Source organism: Astatotilapia calliptera, chromosome 2, assembly GCF_964374335.1.
Source record: "Astatotilapia calliptera chromosome 2, fAstCal68.1, whole genome shotgun sequence".
In the NCBI taxonomy this organism is placed as follows: domain Eukaryota; kingdom Metazoa; phylum Chordata; class Actinopteri; order Cichliformes; family Cichlidae; genus Astatotilapia; species Astatotilapia calliptera.
The window spans coordinates 17,926,819-17,949,203 of NC_137423.1; the positions used below are offsets into that span (position 1 = coordinate 17,926,819).

The 22,385-nt window shown below is 43.0% G+C and overlaps 3 protein-coding genes across 5 annotated transcripts; 2 read left to right on the forward strand and 1 right to left on the reverse strand.

Moving 5' to 3' along the window:
* Positions 1–970: 970 nt before the first annotated feature.
* rnf4 (ring finger protein 4) lies at positions 971–9,328 on the forward strand. Of its 3 annotated transcripts, none has more exons than XM_026185703.2 (8): positions 971–1,252; positions 4,410–4,493; positions 4,603–4,744; positions 5,699–5,790; positions 5,929–5,941; positions 6,033–6,144; positions 6,359–6,410; positions 8,956–9,328. In XM_026185703.2, the coding sequence occupies exons 2-8, from the start codon at positions 4,482–4,484 to the stop codon at positions 9,103–9,105; spliced, it is 573 nt and encodes a 190-aa protein (XP_026041488.1). In that variant the 5' UTR covers positions 971–1,252; positions 4,410–4,481; the 3' UTR covers positions 9,106–9,328. The 3 variants fall into 3 exon arrangements, with proteins under 3 accessions (XP_026041488.1, XP_026041497.1, XP_080161931.1); XM_026185712.2 differs by having other exon boundaries at positions 975–1,252; positions 4,401–4,493; XM_080305805.1 differs by lacking the exon at positions 971–1,252 and adding an exon at positions 1,530–1,640.
* A 5,467-nt stretch (positions 9,329–14,795) lies between these two features.
* On the forward strand, positions 14,796–17,856 carry sqstm1 (sequestosome 1). Its single transcript, XM_026185724.2, has 8 exons — positions 14,796–15,519; positions 15,824–15,919; positions 15,999–16,327; positions 16,404–16,548; positions 16,798–16,866; positions 17,006–17,142; positions 17,272–17,461; positions 17,539–17,856. Exons 1-8 carry the CDS (start codon positions 15,357–15,359, stop codon positions 17,694–17,696), a joined length of 1,287 nt encoding a protein of 428 aa, XP_026041509.1. The 5' UTR covers positions 14,796–15,356; the 3' UTR covers positions 17,697–17,856.
* Positions 17,782–22,252, reverse strand: mrnip (MRN complex interacting protein). Its single transcript, XM_026185734.2, has 6 exons — positions 21,979–22,252; positions 19,971–20,030; positions 19,518–19,624; positions 19,256–19,432; positions 18,291–18,345; positions 17,782–18,181 (listed from the first exon to the last, which is right to left on the reverse strand). The coding sequence occupies exons 1-6, from the start codon at positions 22,036–22,038 to the stop codon at positions 17,900–17,902; spliced, it is 741 nt and encodes a 246-aa protein (XP_026041519.2). The 5' UTR covers positions 22,039–22,252; the 3' UTR covers positions 17,782–17,899.
* Between the last annotated feature and the right edge of the window lie 133 nt (positions 22,253–22,385).

The window sequence follows — 22,385 nt, forward strand, 5'->3', positions numbered from 1 at the left end:
AGGTCATTTAGTCATTTAAATCAGCGGACATGTCTAAAACCTGCAGGACGTTGAGGCCTGGAGTTCCCCACCCCTGCTCTAGATTGTGTCTGCAGCAGGAACGTAGCAGAATGATTTTGGGCTTTTTTCATTATGTCTAATGAGGACAGTTTCACCTGTTCTCATTTATGTGACCTGCTGGAACATGCCAACATCAGTGAGGTGAAGTGAGTTTAGTTTGTGGATGGGATTATGATCCGTCTCATGGACGCTGTTTCCATCACAGTGTTACTGAGTCCACAGAGCAACAAACTCCACAAATGCTCCTTTTTTTGTCACCTGTTTTATCAGATGACATTAAAAGTGGTGAAATGAGGCAATTTCTGCACTGAATCCAAAGAGGCCACAAAGGTGGAGCGGGCATGTGGTGATGATGTGAGCTGATCATCATTTCCTGTTTGGAGACATGAATCATCTGAAATGTGAAGGTTCATCTCCAGGCTCTTTGTGAAGGGTCTGGATTTTCCTACATCTGAGTTTCAATGGTTCAGGTAGACTGAGCGGGTCGGGCTTAACACAGTCGAAAGGTTCCATGTGTCTCTGAGTTTTAGTATCCTCATCAGTAACTACAAACAAAATAAATACAGTCATGTTTATTAAAATAAAACAAGTTCAATGTCCCAGGTCAGGTTCTCCTTTCAGGTGTTACTAATCCAATCCAATGTAACTTTGACATGAATATAGTTTGATTTCAGCGACTGACTGAGTTATTTAAACAGTTTCATTTGAATGTCCTGTGTTTTTATAGCCTTTTTCCCTGCAGTAACCACACAGTAACTGTACTTTTACTGCAGTACTTTGAAGTACATGTCAGGTGGTTCACACTGAGTACATAAAATAAACTAAACAAAACCATAAAGATATATATATTTTTTAAAAAGGTCTTCCCTTCAATCAGTGGACGCTGCGATGCACGCGGTGAGGCAGCAGGGGGCGCCAATGAGCCGGTGTTTTTGAACACTTCCGGTACAAAAGAAGCGGCTGTGAGACAGACAGTAGCTAACGTTAGCCTCTGCAGTACGTTTATTCGACTTAATTATTTTTTTTACTCTACTAAAATGTTTGAGGCCGGAAATCTGTCGCTGACACACACGCTAGCTTCACGCTAACGGTAGGAACCACAGTGACGAAGAGAGAGGTGCTAACGGCTAAAAGTAAACTGCTAAGAGGAGCAGTGACGGTGACAGCGGAAGCTAACAGTTTATTGCTAACAGTAAGTAAAGTTTAAGCTCAACTGCACACATGCCACGTTTAAAGTATCTGTGTGTCTGAATCTACTGTTTAAATCTTGAAGGCCGTGTTTCTAATTCTTGTAAAGGTAAAACTCCATCATCATCATCAGTGACAGCAGGGTCACTGGGTCACCAGAAGCGTTTCTTTCGGCTCCTGGTGACCTTAGTGTGATCCCCCTGCAGCTCCACGAGTTTAGCTGGTCCTGGTTTTATGTATCAGGCTCAGATTAGGAACTCTTGACTTTCTGAACAGAGACGAAGCAGCTTCTGGTACGGAGAAAAGGTGCGAGTTTCAAAGGTCCCTCCTGTTTCCTTTTCCTAACCTCTTTTACTTGCCCACGGTGGAAGGATCATTGAGGTAAAGGAAAGGTGGGTAGGAGACATACGCTGAGGAAAGGAACGGCCTCACACTCGTTTCTTTTAACAGCGTGACACTGCAGAACATGAACTACAGATTGATTTTCTTTCATCCAGATCTCTTATCTAAATTCCATCGCTGTTTTTAGAGAAAAAAAAGAGTAAAACCTGACTTTGCGCTGGGTTATTTTGGTTAGCAGCCTTCACGCTCCCTCCTTGGGAGTCACTAATTCAGCTGCTTCTGCTACCTCAGAGTAAATCTGTCCCATTGCATATAATATCCAGATGCGGCTGTCGCAGCACCTTTTGAAGAGGAATTCTGCAACTGCATTAAATTTACTCCATCACCACTGATCCCAGCTGACCTGAAGTAAACACAAACCCTGCAGTACCACAACAAAGGACATCACTAATGAACACTGATCATACAGAACCTTGAGCACACTTTGTTCATATAGATCAGGGGGTAGGCAACGCCAGGCCTCGAGTGCCGGTGTCCTACAGGTTTTAGATCTCACCCTGGGTCAACACACCTGAATCAAATGATTAGCTCATTACCAGACCCCTGGGGAACTTCAAGACATGTTGAGGAGGTAATTTAGCCATTTGAATCAGCTGTGTTTGATCAAGAACACATCTAAAACCTGCAGGACAAAGGCACTCGAGGCCTGGAGTTGCCTACCACTGATATAGATCATAATTTTAGCTGGTACAGCGTTCTTTGTGCAACAGTACCTCAACAGGAAGTAGTTTTTATTCCAGCAGTGTGATGCTCAGCTGTGAGTTTAACCGCTGCTGTTCAAAACTATAAATCTATCAGCGGTGTATGGATGAAATGGAAAATGCAGTCAGAAGGAACATTTACATGATCCACTTTGGTCATGTTTGTTTTCATGCGTGGTCAGATGTTTTTTTTTTTTGGTTTTTTTTTTTCCCCCTCCCCTTTCATAAAGGATGCTCCAGCGTCTCTTATGCTAAAGGAAGAAAGATACCTGTTCCTAGTGATGGCCAAATGAAGCTTTCTGAAGCACTGAAGCTTGTATTGAAAAATGGTTCATTACTCGAAGCTTTCCAACACAGTCCTCTCCGGTGACATCTGGTGGCGAATATTTTGAAGAGCAGCTTGAATCTGCAAAATAAAACGGACTGCTCAATCATCACTGCTCACTCAAGAGTGATATTGGGCCACCGTTCCGTTGCTTTGAACATGTAATTGGTTTTGTTTTCTCGATTGGGGGGCTGAAAAAATGTAATGCGTATTTGCGTAATACATCGTCACTGATTTGTAGAATCATTTTGATTCGATACAGGATCCGATTCAATTTGATTGGAATGTGGAAAGTTTTGCCTCAGTCAGAAATATTACAATTCTGGTCATGTATCAGTATATATCCATAATTTCGTATCTATTACAAGAAAGCTGACACATGTGAGACTTAATTAGAGATGTAAACAGAGAGTTATGAAACCTGCAGCTGCAGAAGCCAGCGAAGAAAAAAAGAGGCAAACACAGCGCGGACCCGACGACGCACCAAAATCTGATTCTGACGCGTCGGGTCCGTGCTCTGTGTTCACGTTTGTATGCAGAATCCGTAAACCTGCTCCCAGTTACAGTTTTAGCTGTATGGTGTTTTACGACATGTTGTGAGGTTTAACCTGAGATGCTGGCGTTTCAGGCATAATAACGTTAATTTACAAATCGACACAGGATTGTAATGAATCAATATCACTTTATTCAATTTAGCATGGATTGTAATCAGAAAGGCGATAATCAAAACCCACCCCTAATCAAGAACTTGTAAAGTAAAAACATGATCAATGTAAGGTAGCCCTTTTGTTATTTACATTTAAAAAGAGAATTAGTGTTACTGTGCGCTGGCTGAGTCTATTTCTTTTCTTAGAAATAGTTTCTCCTGCCCTGGAGAAAATCCACTTGCATGGAACAGAAGAGGCTGTGGAGTGCAGGAACCACACTGCAAGCTGGTAGATATGCAGGTATTCCTGGGTCCTGCAGACTATCACCTAAAAACAATAAACAAAATGCTTTTCTAAACTGTGTAGCAATGTAATGTACATATAGTGTCAAATACATTTTTGTAGTCTTCATTAGCTTTAATTCACATGGAAGTGTTCCTAAAGTCATATGCTGTAATGATATTTACATTATGAAAACATGATTTTGGACATTTCAAGTTTTTCACTTCGGCAGATAAAATGAATTGAGCAAAATCAACTCAAAATATTTCCACACGCCATAACGTCCTCCCTTCCTCGCTGGCTCCATATCTGTCAGTGGAATGATCACCTCTTCGCTCTCTGTCACCATCAACACACTCCACGAATCCCGTGGATGATTCACTTCCTTATATCCGTTTGAATCAGGTACCGAAGCAGTTACGTGCGTAATGAAGCTTCGGACGTCACTGGTCACGTGACTTTTGCCAAACGAAGCAAGCCTCGACACAGTGCTTCTGAACCAGTGTGTTGTTTTTTTCGACACACGCTCCGGAGCGTCAGCTTCAAGCGGGCCATCACTACCTGTTCCCCTATGAACAAGGATCAGATGGATTCATACACACCTGGCTGAGGTGTGTATGAAACCTGTGGGACTCTGTTCTTCCATGTTTATTTAGTTTTATTTTTTAAAATCTCACAGCATGGATTCATTAAAAGAATTGCCGAGGGTTGTTACTGATTGGCTGGAGGGCATCGTCACAGGTGGATCAAAGCAGACTGATTCATGTCTAAAACTGACAATCGATAACACTCCAGCTGTTACAGGTGCAGGTACCTGAGCTGTTTCTCTGGTCTCCATCCTCACCTGTGCCGTGAAGGTGAATCATTAAGTCAGAGATGAGCAGCTCTGTAAGTCATCTTCTTCTTCTGTGGTTTAACCTGTTCAGCTGTCACACTGTCAGCTGGTGTTTACCTGGTCAAGTGTGTTAAGCTCCACCTCCTGGTATTCTGTTTTCAGGTTCAGAGGAAGAGGCGGAGCACACAAAGTCCTCCGGTTTCTAGACACAATGCCAAGAGCGGGAGAGCTGCGAGTACCAGGAGGACGGCGAACGCCGACAGTGATCCCACCCCCCCAACAGAGACCATTGATGTGATGGACGGTCAGTCCCGATCAGTACACTCAGTTTCCAACTGATCGAACAGTCATTGATAGGCCTGCATCTACAGGTGTTTTCAGACCAGACCTGACTCATCTAGACACGCTCTCAACCTCTCGGCCAATCAGAGAGCTGCTTCTTTTTGAAGTAAAACTGAAGAGAAAAACATGTTCAGACCTCACCGGAAGTGATGTAAGTAGCAGGTCCTCACTGCTAAGAGAAATAAACATACCTGAGCTGTCTGCTGAAGGTGACCTCCCACACCTGAAAATACAGTCAGTGGGTTTCCTGGTGTCTCCTGATCACTGACACACCTGCAGCCCAGAGGAAACAAAATCCACCTGACAGTTAGAAATTCATCAGGGGTGTGATTAACACTTGACTTTAACACCTGAAACTCGCGACCACACGTCTGACACACAGGTGACCAAAAACGGGACAGTCACAGCTCTGTGGGGAACCTCTCTGCTCCTTAAAGTCGTTCGTGCTGGGCACCGCCAAATGGAGCCACTTTGGGTATAAAGAACCACAAGCTGTGAGAATCCAGATGTTTGACAGTGAGTGTTCATGCCCGTTTATCTCGATCTGTTTACCTGATTATTGGTTATCGATAAAATCACCAGACTTGGAGATGAAACACTTTGATCGTAAAGATGGAGCCACGTTACATCACTGATGTCGGGTAACGTCGAGAATGATGAATAGTTGAATCTCGACACTCGGTTTCATTTCTCATCTGCTTCGCTTGGACTTCGCTTGGCTTCGCTTTTTTTTTTTTTTTTTTTTTTTTTAAATTATCTGACTGATGCAGGCGTACAGTGAATCCATTTCATCGCCACGCTGTTGGTCTGAATGGAGACGGTGCCGCATGTCAGGCTAACACAGGCTCCTCCCCTCTGTGTAAGTGTGGGCAGAGCATGTACACGAATCTGAGTTTGTGGTTGTGTGTGTGTTCAGGTGAGGAGGAGGTGGTTGTGGATCTCACCTGTGAGAGTGGAGCAGAAGCTGCTGCTGTGGTCGACCTGACTACCAACAGTGACTCTGTGCTGGTAACTCTCTCTCTCTCTCACACACACACACACACACACACACACACACACACACACACGAAGTGTGCTAATGTCTAATTCTTCTTCTGTGTTTGTTTGTTTTTTTTGTTTTTTTTCCTGCTGTATCCAAAACTTCAGCTGGTGGATGAGGGTAAGTCAGACTTTGTGTTCCAAAGACTAGATTGAGGCCTGAGCTCTCACTAAGGAAGCGGTCTAATGCCTGTGTGACTGTTTTCACTCAGGTCCTCAGAACTGGAGACCACCTGTACAGAGTTATCTTGTTAGCAGCGATGAAGATGAAGACACACCCCCCGTCCTCAGTGCCACCCTCCTGCCACCGACAAACACCTCCAGGTGATACACCAACCCCTACACACTTTTATAATGTTCTTCCTCTACGACCCCCCCCCCCCCCCAAATTTTTGCACATGCCGAGGAGCATGTCAGGCTACGTTTCACTGTGTGTTATATACTATGCATGTGACAAATAAAGAATCTTGAACTTGAACTTCTGCAGGTGATACACTGACCCTGTCAGTGACCTCACTCAAATGTTTTTGTGTTTCAGGTCAACTCCAGGGACAATCAGCTGTCCTGTGTGTCTGGACGGATACTCAGAGGTCAGTCAGAGTGTGTGTGTGTGTGTGTGTGTGTGTGTGTGTGTGTGTGTGTGTGTGTGTGTGTGTGTGTGTGTGTGTGTTCAGACTTTTCAGCATGAATAAAGCAGAAAAATGAACTTTATTGAAACAGAGTGCCAGCAGCGAGGTTCTTTCTTTATCCTGCTGCACATGCTCAGTGTGAGCTCCGAGGACGCTTCCTTCAGGGTGAGCGTGCTCAGAAAGTATACAAACACATAACATCCTTATAGAATATGATGTAACACTATAGATCAACTCACCTCAGAATATATAAACAATTACAGCAATATGATGCAACAAACACAGCAGTACTACTAATCCAAAATACTCAAAGCTTCATAGAACTGAAACAAACATTTATTTTTAGGTCCATTCTGCTGCTGATACATACTTTAGGTTTCTGAATATTACACTTGTTGCTGCCTTTCATAGTGTGTAACTTGAAGGCCCTGAGTACTTTCTCCCACACTGAAAACACTGGAATGATAAAATTATTTGAACATTACCTAATAAGACTGATTCAGGACAGACAATTAGTTATGTTAAACTTTTCTAGCAGTCCTTCACAAACAGGGAACAGTCTGTCTATTCTCTCCATCTGTCAGCTGCTGCTGGCTCTTCCTCCTCCTCTTCCTCACACACTGCTGAGTTTGTCCTGGTGGATCATCAGGGGTGCAAAGCCTCACAGATGATGTGCAGCAGTGGGTCCCTCAGTCTGTCCTCACTCTGGACACTTGCAGTTGTCACACATGGAAATCAAATGTGTGATAAGCTGCAGGATTCAAACACAAGTGTAACTTATAAATACATGTTCATACTTTTATTCCATAATCAGAGAGAAAGAAAAAGAGAGAGTGTGCAGGACAGACAGACAGGTGAAAGTCTCAGGTGTACACACTGCTACACAACAGCACAAGAGAAGGAGGATTTAGTGTTTGTGTTATTACGAAACAAGAAGAGTTCCCAGATGGTACAGTGGACACATGTGTGACTCCTGTGATTAAAGCATCTTTCTTTCAGCTTAACGAGTGAACCGTCAGCTCGTTCAAACACACGTTAAAGTTCGTTTGGCTCGACACCGCCGAACAGAGGCAGCAATATAACATAGCTAACATTAACAGTGCAGTGAATCCTGCTTGTGCCGTGATATTCAGGACTGCAAACTGAGCAGCATTCACTAGCTGTGTCCCAAAACCTAGGCCGTATCCTCCTGAGGCAGCACTTGAACAACGTGAGGTAGGCTGTCCCAAATTGAAGGCTCCTCCAAATGCGTCCTTCATTTTCCAAGATTTTGAAGGATGGGTCGGGTGTGTCTTTCGTGGCCCACCGTATCCCAGAATTCATAGCGCGGCCCAGTCAATTCCAGTTGCCAACAATGGCGGCTGCTACTTAGTTTTAATATTACTCTTATTAATCTTTCTGGGTCACAAAATAACTTTTAACATATTTCCAGGCGAGAATGTAGCTGTGTAAAGTTCAAATATCTGCTTTATCAAGACATCGCATATTTGCAAAAGTGCGACGTTTGTGGAGATGTCTGTTACCCACCAGCTTGATGGCTAGCTGGGAGGTCGAAGCTCACTAGAGAACAGCGGACACCCGGCACATCGTTATCAGACCTGCCGCCGTCTTTGGCTACTCAGGTTAAACATGGTGTGTGTGTGTGTGTGTGTGTGCGCCACTCACATGACTTAAATGTTATTGTTTGGCTTTTTTCACTGTTTTATTTGTTCCTGAGTAAATCGGTTTGGCTGAGATTAAAGTTATTAGATAAAATAAAACTTTATTAGTCCATTGGGAGGGTTCCTCGGGGGTTTTCACACAGCTGAATAAACGTCAAACAGAAAACTGATTAAAGTGCGAGATTCAAAGTGTTTATTGTCATGTGTGCAGAAGAAATAGCTTTTCTCTGTGCAATGAAGTTCTTTCTTTGCTGTCCATACAGAAGATGGTCGAGATGATTGTGAATTTTCTCCAGTGTCCTGTTATATTTTAGATAGCAAGGAGCAGATGGCTGAGTTTATTCATGCCCATCGAGATGGCTGGTGACACAAATCTGAAGGCTAGACCGTCCCATTTCACAGTCTCTCACTTCTGGGACACAGCTAGTGTGAGCTCTGAGTAACCTTCAAGATCGACTTTACAGCCCTCAGCTCGCTGCTGATTTAATGCAGGGGACGTTTCTTTCAGTGTGAGCGTGCTCAGAACAAATTGGTGTTGGTGACTCGAGTGTGCCTAAAAATAGTCCAACACAATGCTTGATGAAATGTGTGCTTCCTGAGGCATTGTGGGTAATGAAATACAGGCTTTACTACATTCACATGGCCACTGATCAATGAACCTAATCAATAAACATACATTTGCTGACTCTTATTTTGAAAGTTTCAGTCTGGTTTTGTGTTTTACTTTGAAAGTATTACAGTGACGTTTGAGTGCATTGCTCTGATTGGCTGTTGGTGTGTTGTTGTTGTTGTTGTTGTTTAATTTCTGTTTGCTTTTTTTTTTTTTTTTTTTTTTTTCTTCGCAGATTGTTGGGAGCGGCCGATTGGTCGTGTCCACCCGTTGTGGTCACGTGTTCTGCAGTCAGTGTTTGAGAGACTCTCTGACATCATCACACACTTGTCCCACCTGCAGGAAGAGACTTACTCACCGCCAGTACCACCCCCTGTACATCTGACATCACTCTGAGACCACAGCTGAGTCCTGCTGCCATTGGACCACAGGCCATGATGTTGATGTTATTTGCTGCTGAATTGTATTTTTTTTTTTTTTTCTTTTTTGTGTGTGCGCCTCTGTTTGGACATTAAAGTGTTGAGTCATAGCTGGTAAACATGGATTAATGATTCATGTGTGTTGATTTGTTTGTTAAAGCTGAAATAAATTTTGATTTGTTTCACTCATTGATCAGCTGATGGATCTACAACGTTATGGCAGTAATGTGGAGAATAATACTGCACAATGTACTTTCTGTAATCAGAGTACAGGAAGTACTCGTACTCACACACACAGCACTGTTTTAGTCTGACTCTGTGTGTGGTGTGTGTGTTTGGGGGGGGGGGGGGTGCTTGCACTGATGAATTATGGGTAGTCAAGGGCGAAGATTAGGCATGGACGGAAGGGACATGTCCCCACCAGTATCCAGCGATTATTGAATTGTCCCCACCAATAATTTGATCTCTTCGAGTAAAGAAAATCAAACCTGATAGAAGGGGGGAAAAAAAACGATCCGTCAACATCTCATTCACCCAGCGGTGCAGAAAGAGTTAAATTACGTCCTCTACTGGAGTTCTACGTCATGTGACAAATATGGCCAATGTGATTGCTGTGCCTTTCAGGGAGCTCTGTTTAGTTTTAGTAGTGGCAAGCCTGCGCTGCAAGGAGGAGAGGAGGATGGCAGCAAAAAGGAAGACTCTGGATATAAGTATTTTTCAAAGAAACCTGTAAGTCACTTAAAGCCAAATTCACTCATAAAATGTATCCCTCATAATAACTAGTGATGGGCAGATGAAGCTTCATGAAGCACTGAAGCTTTTCATCCAGTTGGTTCATCCCAGCGCAAAGCTTCTTGAAGCTTCATTTGCTCTAGTAGGACACCTACTGCACATAAAAATATTAGTTGGCATGAATTTGAAGAGTGTGGCCTTTTGCACACAGCCTGTAAATGTCAACAACAAAAGGAGTGTGTAAAACATGTATATTGTAGTGATGTCAGTATACTGTGTATATTTATACTGGCAGTATGGAAAATGATCATTTACTGTGAGGTGTGATTGGGGTGTGGACAGTAGTTGTGCTTTTGTAACGTTGAGGTATGGACAGCTACACACTGAGGCCTCAGTGTTGCCTGTTCACATTTTATTCTGTAAAAACTAAATTTTCACTGCTTTTATGGCCTTTTAGTGGGGAGAACATAGCTAGGATTTAACGATTTAACAAGTCTTTTAAATCGTTTGTCCTCCACAATGCTAAATGGCTGGGAGTCCTCAATCACCATGCTAACCAGGTCTTCATCTATTTGAGATTGTTCTCCTGAGGAAAGACAATAAAAACAAAGCACAAATATCACACACGTAACTTATAACAGTTGTATAATATTGTTATATCATGTAGTAACATTACGGCATGCTATATTATCATGGCATTTGATGGCTCACCTGGTATTGCTCCACAATCGGTGTTCCCCTTATTCTCATGCAAAGCTCTGTAGTGCCTAAGCATGGATGTTATATCCCAGCTCCCTGGCACATAGCAAACACTTCGCCTTGTACAAAAGTAAAGCCGCTTAACATAAATTGTATTGCACCATCAGTATTATGAAAATACATCTTCTGTAGAAATTTACATACCTTGTTGGGAGGAATAAAATCAAAATGTTCCCACACAGGGGAGGACATCCTCCTCTTCTTAGCTGGTTCCATTCTCTTCTGACTTTCTCACCTCACGCTCATAAACCTCCAAACTGTCTCCAAACTGTCTCCAAACTCTCACTAACCGCAACTCTCCATCAAACACCCACATTTTGAATGAAGTCTGAGGGGGTTATATCGCTGTCATAGCTCGCGGCAAAGTTCGAACCACTTCATGAACCAGTCACGTGGTACAGCCGGGCAGCGAGGCTTCGGACGTCATCATTTTCAGCTCCTCCCATAAATGAAGCAAGCCTCGATACGCGCATCGCGGAAACGCCCCCTCCATTACTCGACACAAGCTTCGAAGTCTCGATACCGAACGTCACATCACTAATAATAACGTTACAGGCTATGCTAGGCTTTGGCCCACATCAGTCTAAAACTGTATGTAACCATGAATAACGTGTTTTGGAAACTAACTGCACAACAGGCAGCACTATTAGTTTTCTCAGTCTCCCAGAGCAGCATTTCTAATTTTGATTGAAACTGTCAGAGAAAACGGCAGCCTCGAGCAAGCCAGGATATTAGATTACAGAGGCTGTTAAAATTATATGTCTAACATTAAAATGTTGGTGACACAATAATTTCATCCTAATGGTAGTGGCACAGGCAGGAAATCATTCCTGCCTGTGGCCATCTCCCTGTACAACGCATCCACTTAACACACTGTTTGCTGCTACAACTACACATGTTTCTTTTCCAACTATTTATTTATGAGTGACTTATGTATGTATGTATGTATATATATGTATATATTGTACTATTCTTAGTTAGTGTATTGTCTGTCTTGTCTTAATGTTGGTTTAAAATGGAGCACTGTAACAAAAAATAATTTCCCCCAGGGATCAATAAAGTATTCTGATTCTGATTCTGATATTCATAGGTTAATTTTTGAGACAAAATGTCATGAGGTAGTCATGATTTTGCAAATATCCACCTTGTAGTGCAGTTTGCACAAATTGTTTTAAAAATGCACTCACCCTACAAACATTACTGATGAGTCAAGATCTGCACAAATTGACAGAAACACTGAAGCAGCTACACATTGTATTCTTATTGTCATGTATGTCCTATTTGTCAGGTGACAGAAGAACCAACACAAAGCTCAGAGAGTAATGGTGACACAAGATCACAGGTGAAATTGGATGATGACTTGTTGGTTCATTGCTGTATTTGAAGCACAGGTGTGACTGCATGTATTTGGAATGTCTCATTGAGAGACTGCACGCTTGAAGTACGCATTTTAAGTGCGGTTACGTCACCGCCACGCGACGACGGCTGTCCCAATTCGAAGTGTACTTCAAATGCATACTCCAAATGCGCCGTCGATTTCCCCAAATATCAAGCGTGGTCCGGTGCACGCTTCGTGGTCCCATATATCCCACAAGTCATAGCGCGGCGGTGGGTATGTATAATTTTGCCGCAAAATGAAGAGTTGTTTTTTTTTCTCCAAACTTTATTGAAACCATAAAGCGAACAGTCAGTCATTCCAGTTCAGTTTGTACAGTAGACATACAAGGCAAATAAGAGTAACAATATACAGTACAATGAAATAAGAAGGATAAATTAATAAAGGAAAAAAAAGAAAAAAGGGGGGAATGTGACAGACTCCATAACAACTTTGTATTTGAAAGTTGTGACGGCTCATTCGTTAAACATTTCTGAATGAATTTCAATCAATGATAAACCTTTTTTATTGGAAGTTAATTTAAGAGAGTTTAAGTAATATTCAATTTCAATCAAAAACAAATTAAATGATGGGGTTGAGTTTTGAAATTTACATTTATGTATGTGGAATTTCCCTAATAAGATGGAGCGGCCGAAGAGTGAACTGTCAAAAGTACTGAATATGACGTCACTTATTTATGTGCGAATGTTTAATAATTAAAGTCAGTCATATATCCACAAACACAACAAGCTGAAAGTCAGTGATATATATATATATATATATATATATATATATATATATATATATATATATATATATATATATATATATATATATATATATATATACACACACACATATATATATATATATATACACACACACACACACATATATATATATACACACACACACATATATATATATATACACACACACACACACACACACACACACACATATATATATATATATATATATATATATATATATATATAATCATAATAATCTGACAATACTATAATATTGGCCATATTATATTTACATTGCCACAGTGACTTTAGTCTGATGAAAAACATTAACTAATTGTTATTTACTAACTAATCTTAAATGACTGTTCAGCACAGAAATGAAGCCCAACAATCATGTTTTACAGTCCCGTGGTCTCAGCCTCAGATACTCAACTAATCAAAGTGATGTCATGACAAAAATGAATGACCAACAAAACATTTTTCTCCTTCATTTCTGTCAAACAAAGCTGTATGTAACGTGTCTCGCAGTTAGTATCATGGTTGCTTGGCAACCTGAACAGCGCGACGAAGTGTATACCGTCCCATTTCACAAGCCTCTCACTTCCGCACTTCTCGTACTTATAGTACGCACCGTACGTAGTACGCGTAGTGCGCGTACTTCAAGCGTGCAGTCTCTTAATTGGGACACAGCCATTGTTATTCATTTAGGTGACAGAGGCAGCTCTGCCATGTTGTAGCACAGAGGTGAAGAGGCGAGGTCACGGGTGACTGACTGATGATTTGGTGCTATAGATTAACTAGTATTTATTAAATACTAGTTAATATTAAATAATTATTAACAATTGTTAGGCTGCTGGTGTAAATTGATTCATTAGTGTTTATTTGACAAAGAATCTGAATTGACATGTCTCACTTTTTATATGGCACGAATCAATGTGTTATTTTATCAGGTGTCCTAGTGCGGTCAGAGGGGAAGAGCCAGGGCCAAAGGTGAGGCACATCAAGCACACAATAATAATTGTAATCTGAGGATAAAACGCATGTACTGAGGCTGAAAGAAGCTTCAATGCTCTCAGAAGACTAAAAAGATAGCTAAGGTCCACCAGGAGAGACTGGACAGTATAGATGTAAAACAAATATGCCAGCAGTTTATCTCAGTTAACGAGAGGAGCAGGCATGTGTTTGGCTCCTTCACATAGAGGACATTGAGTTGTTGTGTGGGACACCAGTAGTCCATGTCTGTTGCTGTGACACTAGTTCATGTTTAGAATAGAAAATCTCAGCTCACTGATTTGATAGGGGCAATTGTGTGCCTAAACCACCAGGTCATTCAGTGTTCCCTTAGTGCCAAAATATAACAGATGTTGGTGTATTATAACTGAAGTAATGATGTTAAGTCCTTAAAGTCATATTCATGAAGCAATTTTTATTTTTGTATGATACCTGATTTATATGGATTATGGCTGAAGTAAACTAAAGCCTAAAATACTTAGTCATTTGTTTAATAGTAATTTAACATCATATAATTCACATATAAAACTATAAATTGTGATTTTAAATGGTTTAAAAGCATGTAGAATAGCATATGTAGGCAAGTATATTTCTCCGCTTTTTATTAAGAAGCAAAAACAAAAAGGAAAAAAAAAAAGAAACAGGGCAGGGTTCAGTGGTTGAATCATCCGTCCCCACCAATGCCAAAACCAAATCTACACCCTTGTGGGTAGTGGATCTAGTCTTGTGACTCTGCGTCACCGTCTCCTGTCTGCAGTGACTCAGAGTCAGCTGACTGAAGAGTTGCTGCTGATTGGCCTAGGCTGACAGAAAAACAGTTAAGTTTAATAAACATGAAACGCGTCAAAGATCAATAAATCAGTCAGACCTGAGAACTTGGACACTCGTTTTGAAGTTTTAAACTTTATTTAAAATGTCCCTGAGTGTTTACTTGGTGTTTTTAGAGATAAAGGTTGAGTTATCAGTTGAAAGGTTTTATTGTCCAGATTTCAGGACCAGGTTTAAAACGCTTCAGTCACGTGACCATGAGCATATCTTTGGTTTTGATTGGAGAGTAAGCAGCAGAGCCCGAATGATTGATTTATTAATCCAATCCCCGTCAGCTGTGAGCTCTGATCAGTCCGCCTAATTATTGATGATTAGTTTCATATCGAAAGCCTGCTCTGTGATCAGGTGTTGAAACCGTCTTGTAAGGATGACTTTGCGATATTTTATCATGAACTTTAAACAGGTCACATGACTCAGGGAAAGTACCTCATTGGAAAGCCGCTGAGTCATTCCTCGGTTGCCATTGGTCCTGTGGGCGGGACTCTGAGAAAAAGCCAATAGAAGGCCGAATCTGTGTTTACTTCCCTGACGTCACAGACGTCGTTTCCCACGTTTGTCGCGGAAGTAAACATAAAGCAGAGCGAGAGATTTCAAAGTGCGTCACAAACTCACCAACTCCCGGACCTGGACACCTCTCAGCGGACATAGACATAAACCCGGCCTCCGGTTGACTATCAGCGAACAACACGCAGACATACACCCAGCCTCCGGTTGACGATCAGCGTACAGAGACACAGGTGTACCCGGTGTCAGCGGCAGGATGTCGGTGACTGTTAAGGCCTACCTGCTGGGGAAGGACGAGGCGGTGAAGGAGATCCGCAGGTTCGCGGTGGATCAGGACGTGTCCTGCAGCTTCGAGTACCTGAGCAGGAAAACTGCGGACGTGTTTGGAAACCTGAACAACTTCAACCTGTTTTACCGAGGTGAGCGCGCGGGGGTTCAGATGAGGGATTTACACTCTGACCGCTTCCTGGATTCTTATTGATTGTTTTAAGTTGTGACTGTGAGAGTGAGGACGTAACTGAGTTAGTGCGCAGGCGCACACTCACCTGACCAGACTCACCCGTTTCCCTGTAAACACATGAAACCGTAATCAGTTGTCGAATTAATCTTTATTTATAGTCATGTAAACGGACAAACACCCTCAAAGTTAGTCTGGAATTATAAAGTCACCTGCAGCCTTTGTAGTTCACCAGTGTGTGACTAATGATGATGATGGTGTTGCAGATGAAGATGGGGACCTGGTGGCCTTCTCCTCTGATGATGAGCTCATGATGGGTCTGGGGTGCATGAAGGACTCCACCTTCCGCCTCTTCATCCGAGGTATGTTTGCAGTTTGTATAAATGTTATTGCTCGCGGTATCCGTCCTCCAGCTGTGGTAATATAGCTTCATTCTTACAGAGAAGAAGGAGCACAGACGGGACTTCCCTCTCCATGCTTTCCCTCCCTTTGCCTTTGGGCCTCCCCCTCCCCCTGCTGGAGGTCCTCCACCTCCCCATGCTGGAGGTCCTCATGCCCCACCCCATGGACCACACATGGGTCCGCCTCCTCCTCATGTGGCCCCACCCTACACCATGCACCCCAACGTTACCTGTGATGGCTGCGATGGCCCTGTGATTGGAACCCGCTTCAAGTGTTCAGTGTGTCCGAACTACGACCTCTGCTCCTCCTGCCAGGCTAAGGGGAAGCACACTGAGCACGCTCTACTGCCCATTTGGCACCCACTGCAGGTGAGTCTACCTGTGCAGGTCTGCAGGTGTCCTGTTCAGGCCCTTCAAAACATGACTGTGAGGCTGTGTTTTACAGTGGTTTCCTCGGGGGAAGTGGATGAAGAGGATGAGACACTGCATGTGGAACCTGAACCAGAACCAGGCTCAGAACCAGGACAACGACCCGGACCAGAACGAGTCTAGCCCTTCCAAACCTGTTGCTGATGCCAACACCCCCTCTGGTGAGTTCTGCCATCTTGGTTAAAGTGATACTTGATCAATAAGTCAGATCAGAGCAGATAAGGTCAGGAAGCGATGTACAAGAGGGAAAATGCAGCAACATTTCAAAATAAAAAGACCACGTGCGGACTGAATGGTCATGACATCAGAGCCGCGTTTGTGTGGCCCTTTAAACATCCTGTCACAGCACTAAAATAATGTTATGTGTGACATCTGTGTGATTTTAAAACATCTTTTATTTCTCCCTGCAGGCTCTCAGACCAACGTGGACTTCCTGAAGAACATTGGCGAGGGCGTGGCAGCCATGTTGAGCCCACTAGGTGAGTGTCAGTCTCATTTAAACAGTTGTTTGATGCTGTAAGGTAAAGACTATGATGTCACTGTGTTTGTGCATGTGAGATGAGTGAACATCTCTAGCTGGCTCTAAAACAGGAAGTGGTGTGTGTGTGCTTTACACAGGTATCGATGTGGACATCGACGTGGAGCACGAGGGCCAACGGACCAAGGTGACCCCACCTACTCAGAGTGGGGGGGGTGAGGGCGATGAGGAGATGGAGCATACGAGCAGTGAGGGCGGGGCCAGTCTAGGAGCAAAGGTAACTTTTAATTTTATAAAACCTCAAAGTGCTTCATGATGTAAATATCAGAAGAAAGAACAATCAGCTGATCCTGACGGGACAGCAGGGAGGAAGAACTACCTTTTAACATCTCCTGTGACCTTTTAGCGTGGTGACCCTCAGGTGAGCAAGGACTCTGATGAGGAGTGGACCCACCTGAGCTCCAAAGAGGTCGACCCCTCCACAGGTGAACTGCAGTCCCTGCAGCCCGACAACCAGGAGCAGGGGCCCCTGTCTGAGGGGCAGGCGGGCCCCAGCGGGCTGAGGGAGGCGGCACTGTACCCACACCTGCCTCAAGGTAAGCTGGCATCCACACTCTGTGACTTTAGTTCTGTTAGTACTGACCTCTAAACCCTGCTGACCTCTTGCCCTCAGAGGCTGACCCCCGCCTGGTTGAGTCCCTCGCCTCGATGCTCTCGATGGGCTTCACTGACGAAGGCGGCTGGCTCACCCGCCTCCTTCAGGCCAAGAACTTTGACATCGGCGCTGCGCTGGACGCCATCCAGTATGCCAAGCAGCCCCGCCCACACTAGCACTGATGATATCATCACGATGTCACAACATGCATCTGATTATTTCTGCTCTGTTGTCTGAATGATAATCAATACTGTCCATTAATCAATGTTTCTGTTTCTCTTTATTGATCATCATATAAACGTTTCTGTGTGAGCAATAAAAGCATGAAGAAAAGCACAGTCTGTCAGAGTCTCCTCTTTAGAAACACACAAATGCACAATCACTCCGGGAGACGTTTAACAAGGAAGTCGTCGTCAAAGTTAAAGTCCTCGCCGCTGTCGAACATGGAGGTAACAGGAAGAAGAGGGCGGGGCCTGCTGATTATTCCAGAGCAGGAGGGAGCAGCGACACCACTTAAAGACTGACTCCACTCACCAACTGCAGGCTTCTCCCCCTCCTGCACCTTTGAGTCAGGGCTGAGGAAATTAGCCCACCTGGTGGTGAAGAGGGTGGGGCTACAGGTGTTTATGGTTGAAGGTGTTTGGAGTTTCATACAGTTTAGCTGCAGAGAAGAGCAAAGGTTAAAGGTCAAGTACATGAGGAGGCATTCTGCTCTTCTCACAGTCTGAAGGTCATGGGTCTGAGCGCTGAAGGTGAGCAGCTCTGTTTACCTGTTCAGATGTGTGGACATCCTCTGGTCCTGCTTCCTCGGCTCGCTTCCTCTTCCTGTCACAGGTCAAAGCGATGATTTCAGTGTGATTAGTGATGCTGAACTCTAAGAACTCTTTGTGAGCCACTCATCATGAATGAGTAATGAACTGCTGTTCCTCCAAATGTCTTTAAAAACAAGTCTAAATTTATGTGGGATTTTCTCTGATCCACACAGGCTCAAATATGTACGCAAACCTCCACTGATATTTGGTTTAATGCTCCTTAGCAAGTTCCACATCGACCCCATGCTTCAACAAGCCTCTTTTCTAACAACATTCACACATTCACACTCAGATGGACGCATCGGAGAGCAACTTGGGGTTAGTATCTTGCCCAAGGATACTTGGCATGCAGACTGGAGGAGCCAGGGATCAAACCACCAACCTTCCGATCAGTAGGCGACCTGCTCTACCTCCTGAGCTACAGCCACCCCACAGATAAAGATGAAGGCGGTAACCCCAGCGAAGACTGTTTCCTTGAATCTTATTGAATTGAAACAACTAGAAGCTCAGTGTTCCAACATTCACATGTTAGGGTACAACACATATGCTACGGTAAGGTTGAGCCAGGACAACAGGATGAGATTGGGTACCAAGCCCCAAGTGGGATGGAAGAAGGATAGCTGTGAGAGGACCTGAATGACAGGATCATGGCGAGGCTTGAAACCTGGATCCTCCAAAGATCTACCAGATGACTATCCAGCTGATGCTTGTACAGGTGTTCCTGTAGTTCTTTTATCGTCACTCTGTTCTGGCCAAAACTTTTAAAAATGCTGTACAAATAAAGCTGACTTGACTTAAATCTTTCAGTAACTAAGTTGAGCCGGAGGATCAGAGACGATCCTAAATTAATTCAACAGTTCCTTACCCTAACATTCATGCCTGTGATGATGATGATGCCTCCAACAACACCTGTCAACATTCACCTGTCAGTCATCTTGATGCCATGGAGCTGCCTTCGATTTCCTAAATCCTTCTCCTCAGGCTCTGCCTCATCGTCTTGCTCCACCTCCTCAGGTGTGTCCAAGTATTTGCTCCAGCGGCTCACCGGTTCGTCTGTCTGCTCCTCATCCTCCTGCTGCTCCTCCTGCTGCTCCTGCTCCCTGTAAACGGGAAAGACCTGTGAAGACCTGGTGGTGTTAAAAGACGGCGGGACTACAACACACAGTGGAACTGAAACCTGGTTACCATAGTGACCAAGAACGGCGCTCTTGCTCCTCCATCATGGCTCCTCTCATGGCGTTTAGTTTCTGAACGTGACGTCTGCAGTCTGCCGCATTGCCCCGCCCAAACTCCTACCGATCAATCAGATGAGATCGATCAGTCAGAGGATAAACTAAGAGCAGGCTGGTAAATGCAATGACGTCCTCACACTGAGCTGTTTATGTGACCTTTGATTGATAAGAAACACAGTTTATACATTAATGATACCCATGAACCATCCTGCGTGACACCCACGAAGACTAGCCAGAGAACAGAAAGTACAGCAATAAAGGTTATTCAAAGCAGTAGGGTACGAGTGAACAGAGTCAACAGGTGTTTTCTTTCTGTTTGTTAATGATCAATATAAGGTTTAGAACTAAAACATAAAAGCATGAATCGATGATATTGTTATTGATAAAGCGACTGATAGATTCTGACCTTCAGCAATGACTGTTTCTCTCCACACAGTTTACAGCTCCACTTTCTCGCCTTCTTCACCTGTCAGACAAAACATAGGGCAAAGAAATAAATGGACCTCATATTGATCTTCTGATTTTTATCCGTGATTGTTATTGTGATCCGTAGCATTATTGATAAACGATCAGCTGTTAATATCAGTGCCCTAGCCTATGTACCTATGTAAAGTGTTGGAGTGTTTACACTGTAAGGGTGGCGCTGTCACTTGGTGTTCGCTCTCTCTGGGGTAGAGTATCACTTCCTGTTCCTGTTCTAACACACAGTGGTGTTTTTGTGTAGCTTATCTGCATCTCCAATTTAATTCAAACTTCTAGATAATTTATTTCATAGTGTAATCTTCGCGTGCTTTGTGCAAGTGACAACACTCTGTGTTGATTCACCCGCTAATGGTTTTCACAGTATTCACTCACTAGCTGTGTCCCAAAACGTAGACTGCATCCTTCGGAGGACCCGGCCTTCGCGGTCTACTTGGGCCGGGTCCTAATCAATAATATAAATCAAATTAATTTCAATTACATTTGGAGAAACAAGCAACATTATATTAGGAAGAATGATATAGTGAAGTCATTTGAAGAAGGAGGTTTGAATGCGATTGATTTTGAAGCAATTGATGGTTCAATGGATGTTAACATATAACAAATTCATAGATAAATGTGCCATATCATGTACTCAAAGTAAATTCATTAAAGTTGTGAAAGCCATTCCCCCTGCAATGACTTAGATGGCTGGCCAGTTTAACCTATTCTTCCTCTATAATTTGTGTCCTTAATAATCAATGATCGCCAATTTAAAGGAAAGGCACGCAATAACAATTTTTTAAAGACAATTTTCACCAAACAACTTTTCCCTTCTCAACTAAAAAAAATATTTAGAGATTATAATTCAAAGTTTTTGACTATCTTTCCAATTCCACCTAAAGCAACAGAAAATCATTTTAAAATTTTAAATTCCATATATCCGTCCAACGACTATCTTCAGAAGAAATTCAATACAAACACGCACTTTCTGCAATACTGATATTGAGACTACAGAGCATCTTTTTTATTCATGTGAAAGTTCCAGATCTTTTTGGGATGGTTTTCAGTACTGGTTAACCTCTAAAAATATTGACTGCACGTCTCTAACTTTTCAAGTAATTATTATTATTTGACCTACGAACAAAAAAAAAAAAATAGAATTTGGGATTAACAACTTTACAGTCGCAAATTTTTTCATTCACAAATGAAATTACTCCGATTTTTGCTGGCTTTAAATATGAAATCCTGCTGTGGAAGGCTTCATTAGACAAGTGTAACCTAAATAAAGTTCACACCTTACTTGAATTTTTGATTCAGCTTTTTAATTGATGTAGCTAGATTGTATGTGCGTACCTTTGTTTTTTACTTTTATATGACAGGTCACCTTACCTATGGAAGCCCGTTTCCACCACTAAAAGAAAAAAAAAAGGATATTAACTCGAAATTTCGACTTATTTTCTTGAAATTTTGACTTCGAAATTTCGAGTTACAGATCCTTTTTTTAAAAAAAATTTTTAGAGGCTGCTTTATGCTGTTTCTGGCCTATAATGTTCTTTAAATGTTCTTTGTTCGACGACTGCTTTGTCCTTAACCACTTATACCTGTATGTAACTTTTTGTTGACATGTAAATTAAGAGCTTTAATTAATATTTTGTTTGACAATAAAAAAATAAATTTAAAAAACTCCTGGGATATCGTCACGTGTCAGCGCCACAGGAGCACCTCAGGTGACTTTGATTTTCTGGCGTCACACAGGTGAGCGTGGATACGGGTGCCTAATGTTTTGTCCACCATCACTGATGATGACTTCATGTTATAAACAGCGCGCGTTCACTGTGACGTCAGTGTGAGCCATCTGAGAACGGCTCCATTACTAATAAATACACTGATTCTCCAGCCTGAGAAAAGCACCTGCATGCTAACCCTGTTAGCCTCACGCTGTCGGCTCTCACCTGTTGCACCTGGAAGCTCTGACAGCGGAAACACCTGACGATGTGAAACTCCTGACCCATGGCCTCACGGTCCCGTTCTTCCGGTGTCCGTCCGGACTGTTCAGTTTTCGCGGGTCTGTTTCAACCCGGGTTCCACGTCACAGCTTGCGTGACAGCAGTAACGGCCACAGTAAGCGCGCCCCCTGCAGGCCGGAGGATGACGTGTTTCGGGGGCGACTCGAGGGGCTCAGCTCCCAGTCACATGTCAGGCGTATGTGGTCTTCTAATTAGTATTAGCAGAATATGCTGCTTGCTAATGTCGTCTGCGCCTCACATTTGAAAACAATTCATTCAACTGGGACACATGACAATGCCGTCCCCAAAAGCAGCCTTCTTAGTTTGAGGACTTCAGAATACTTTATTGATCC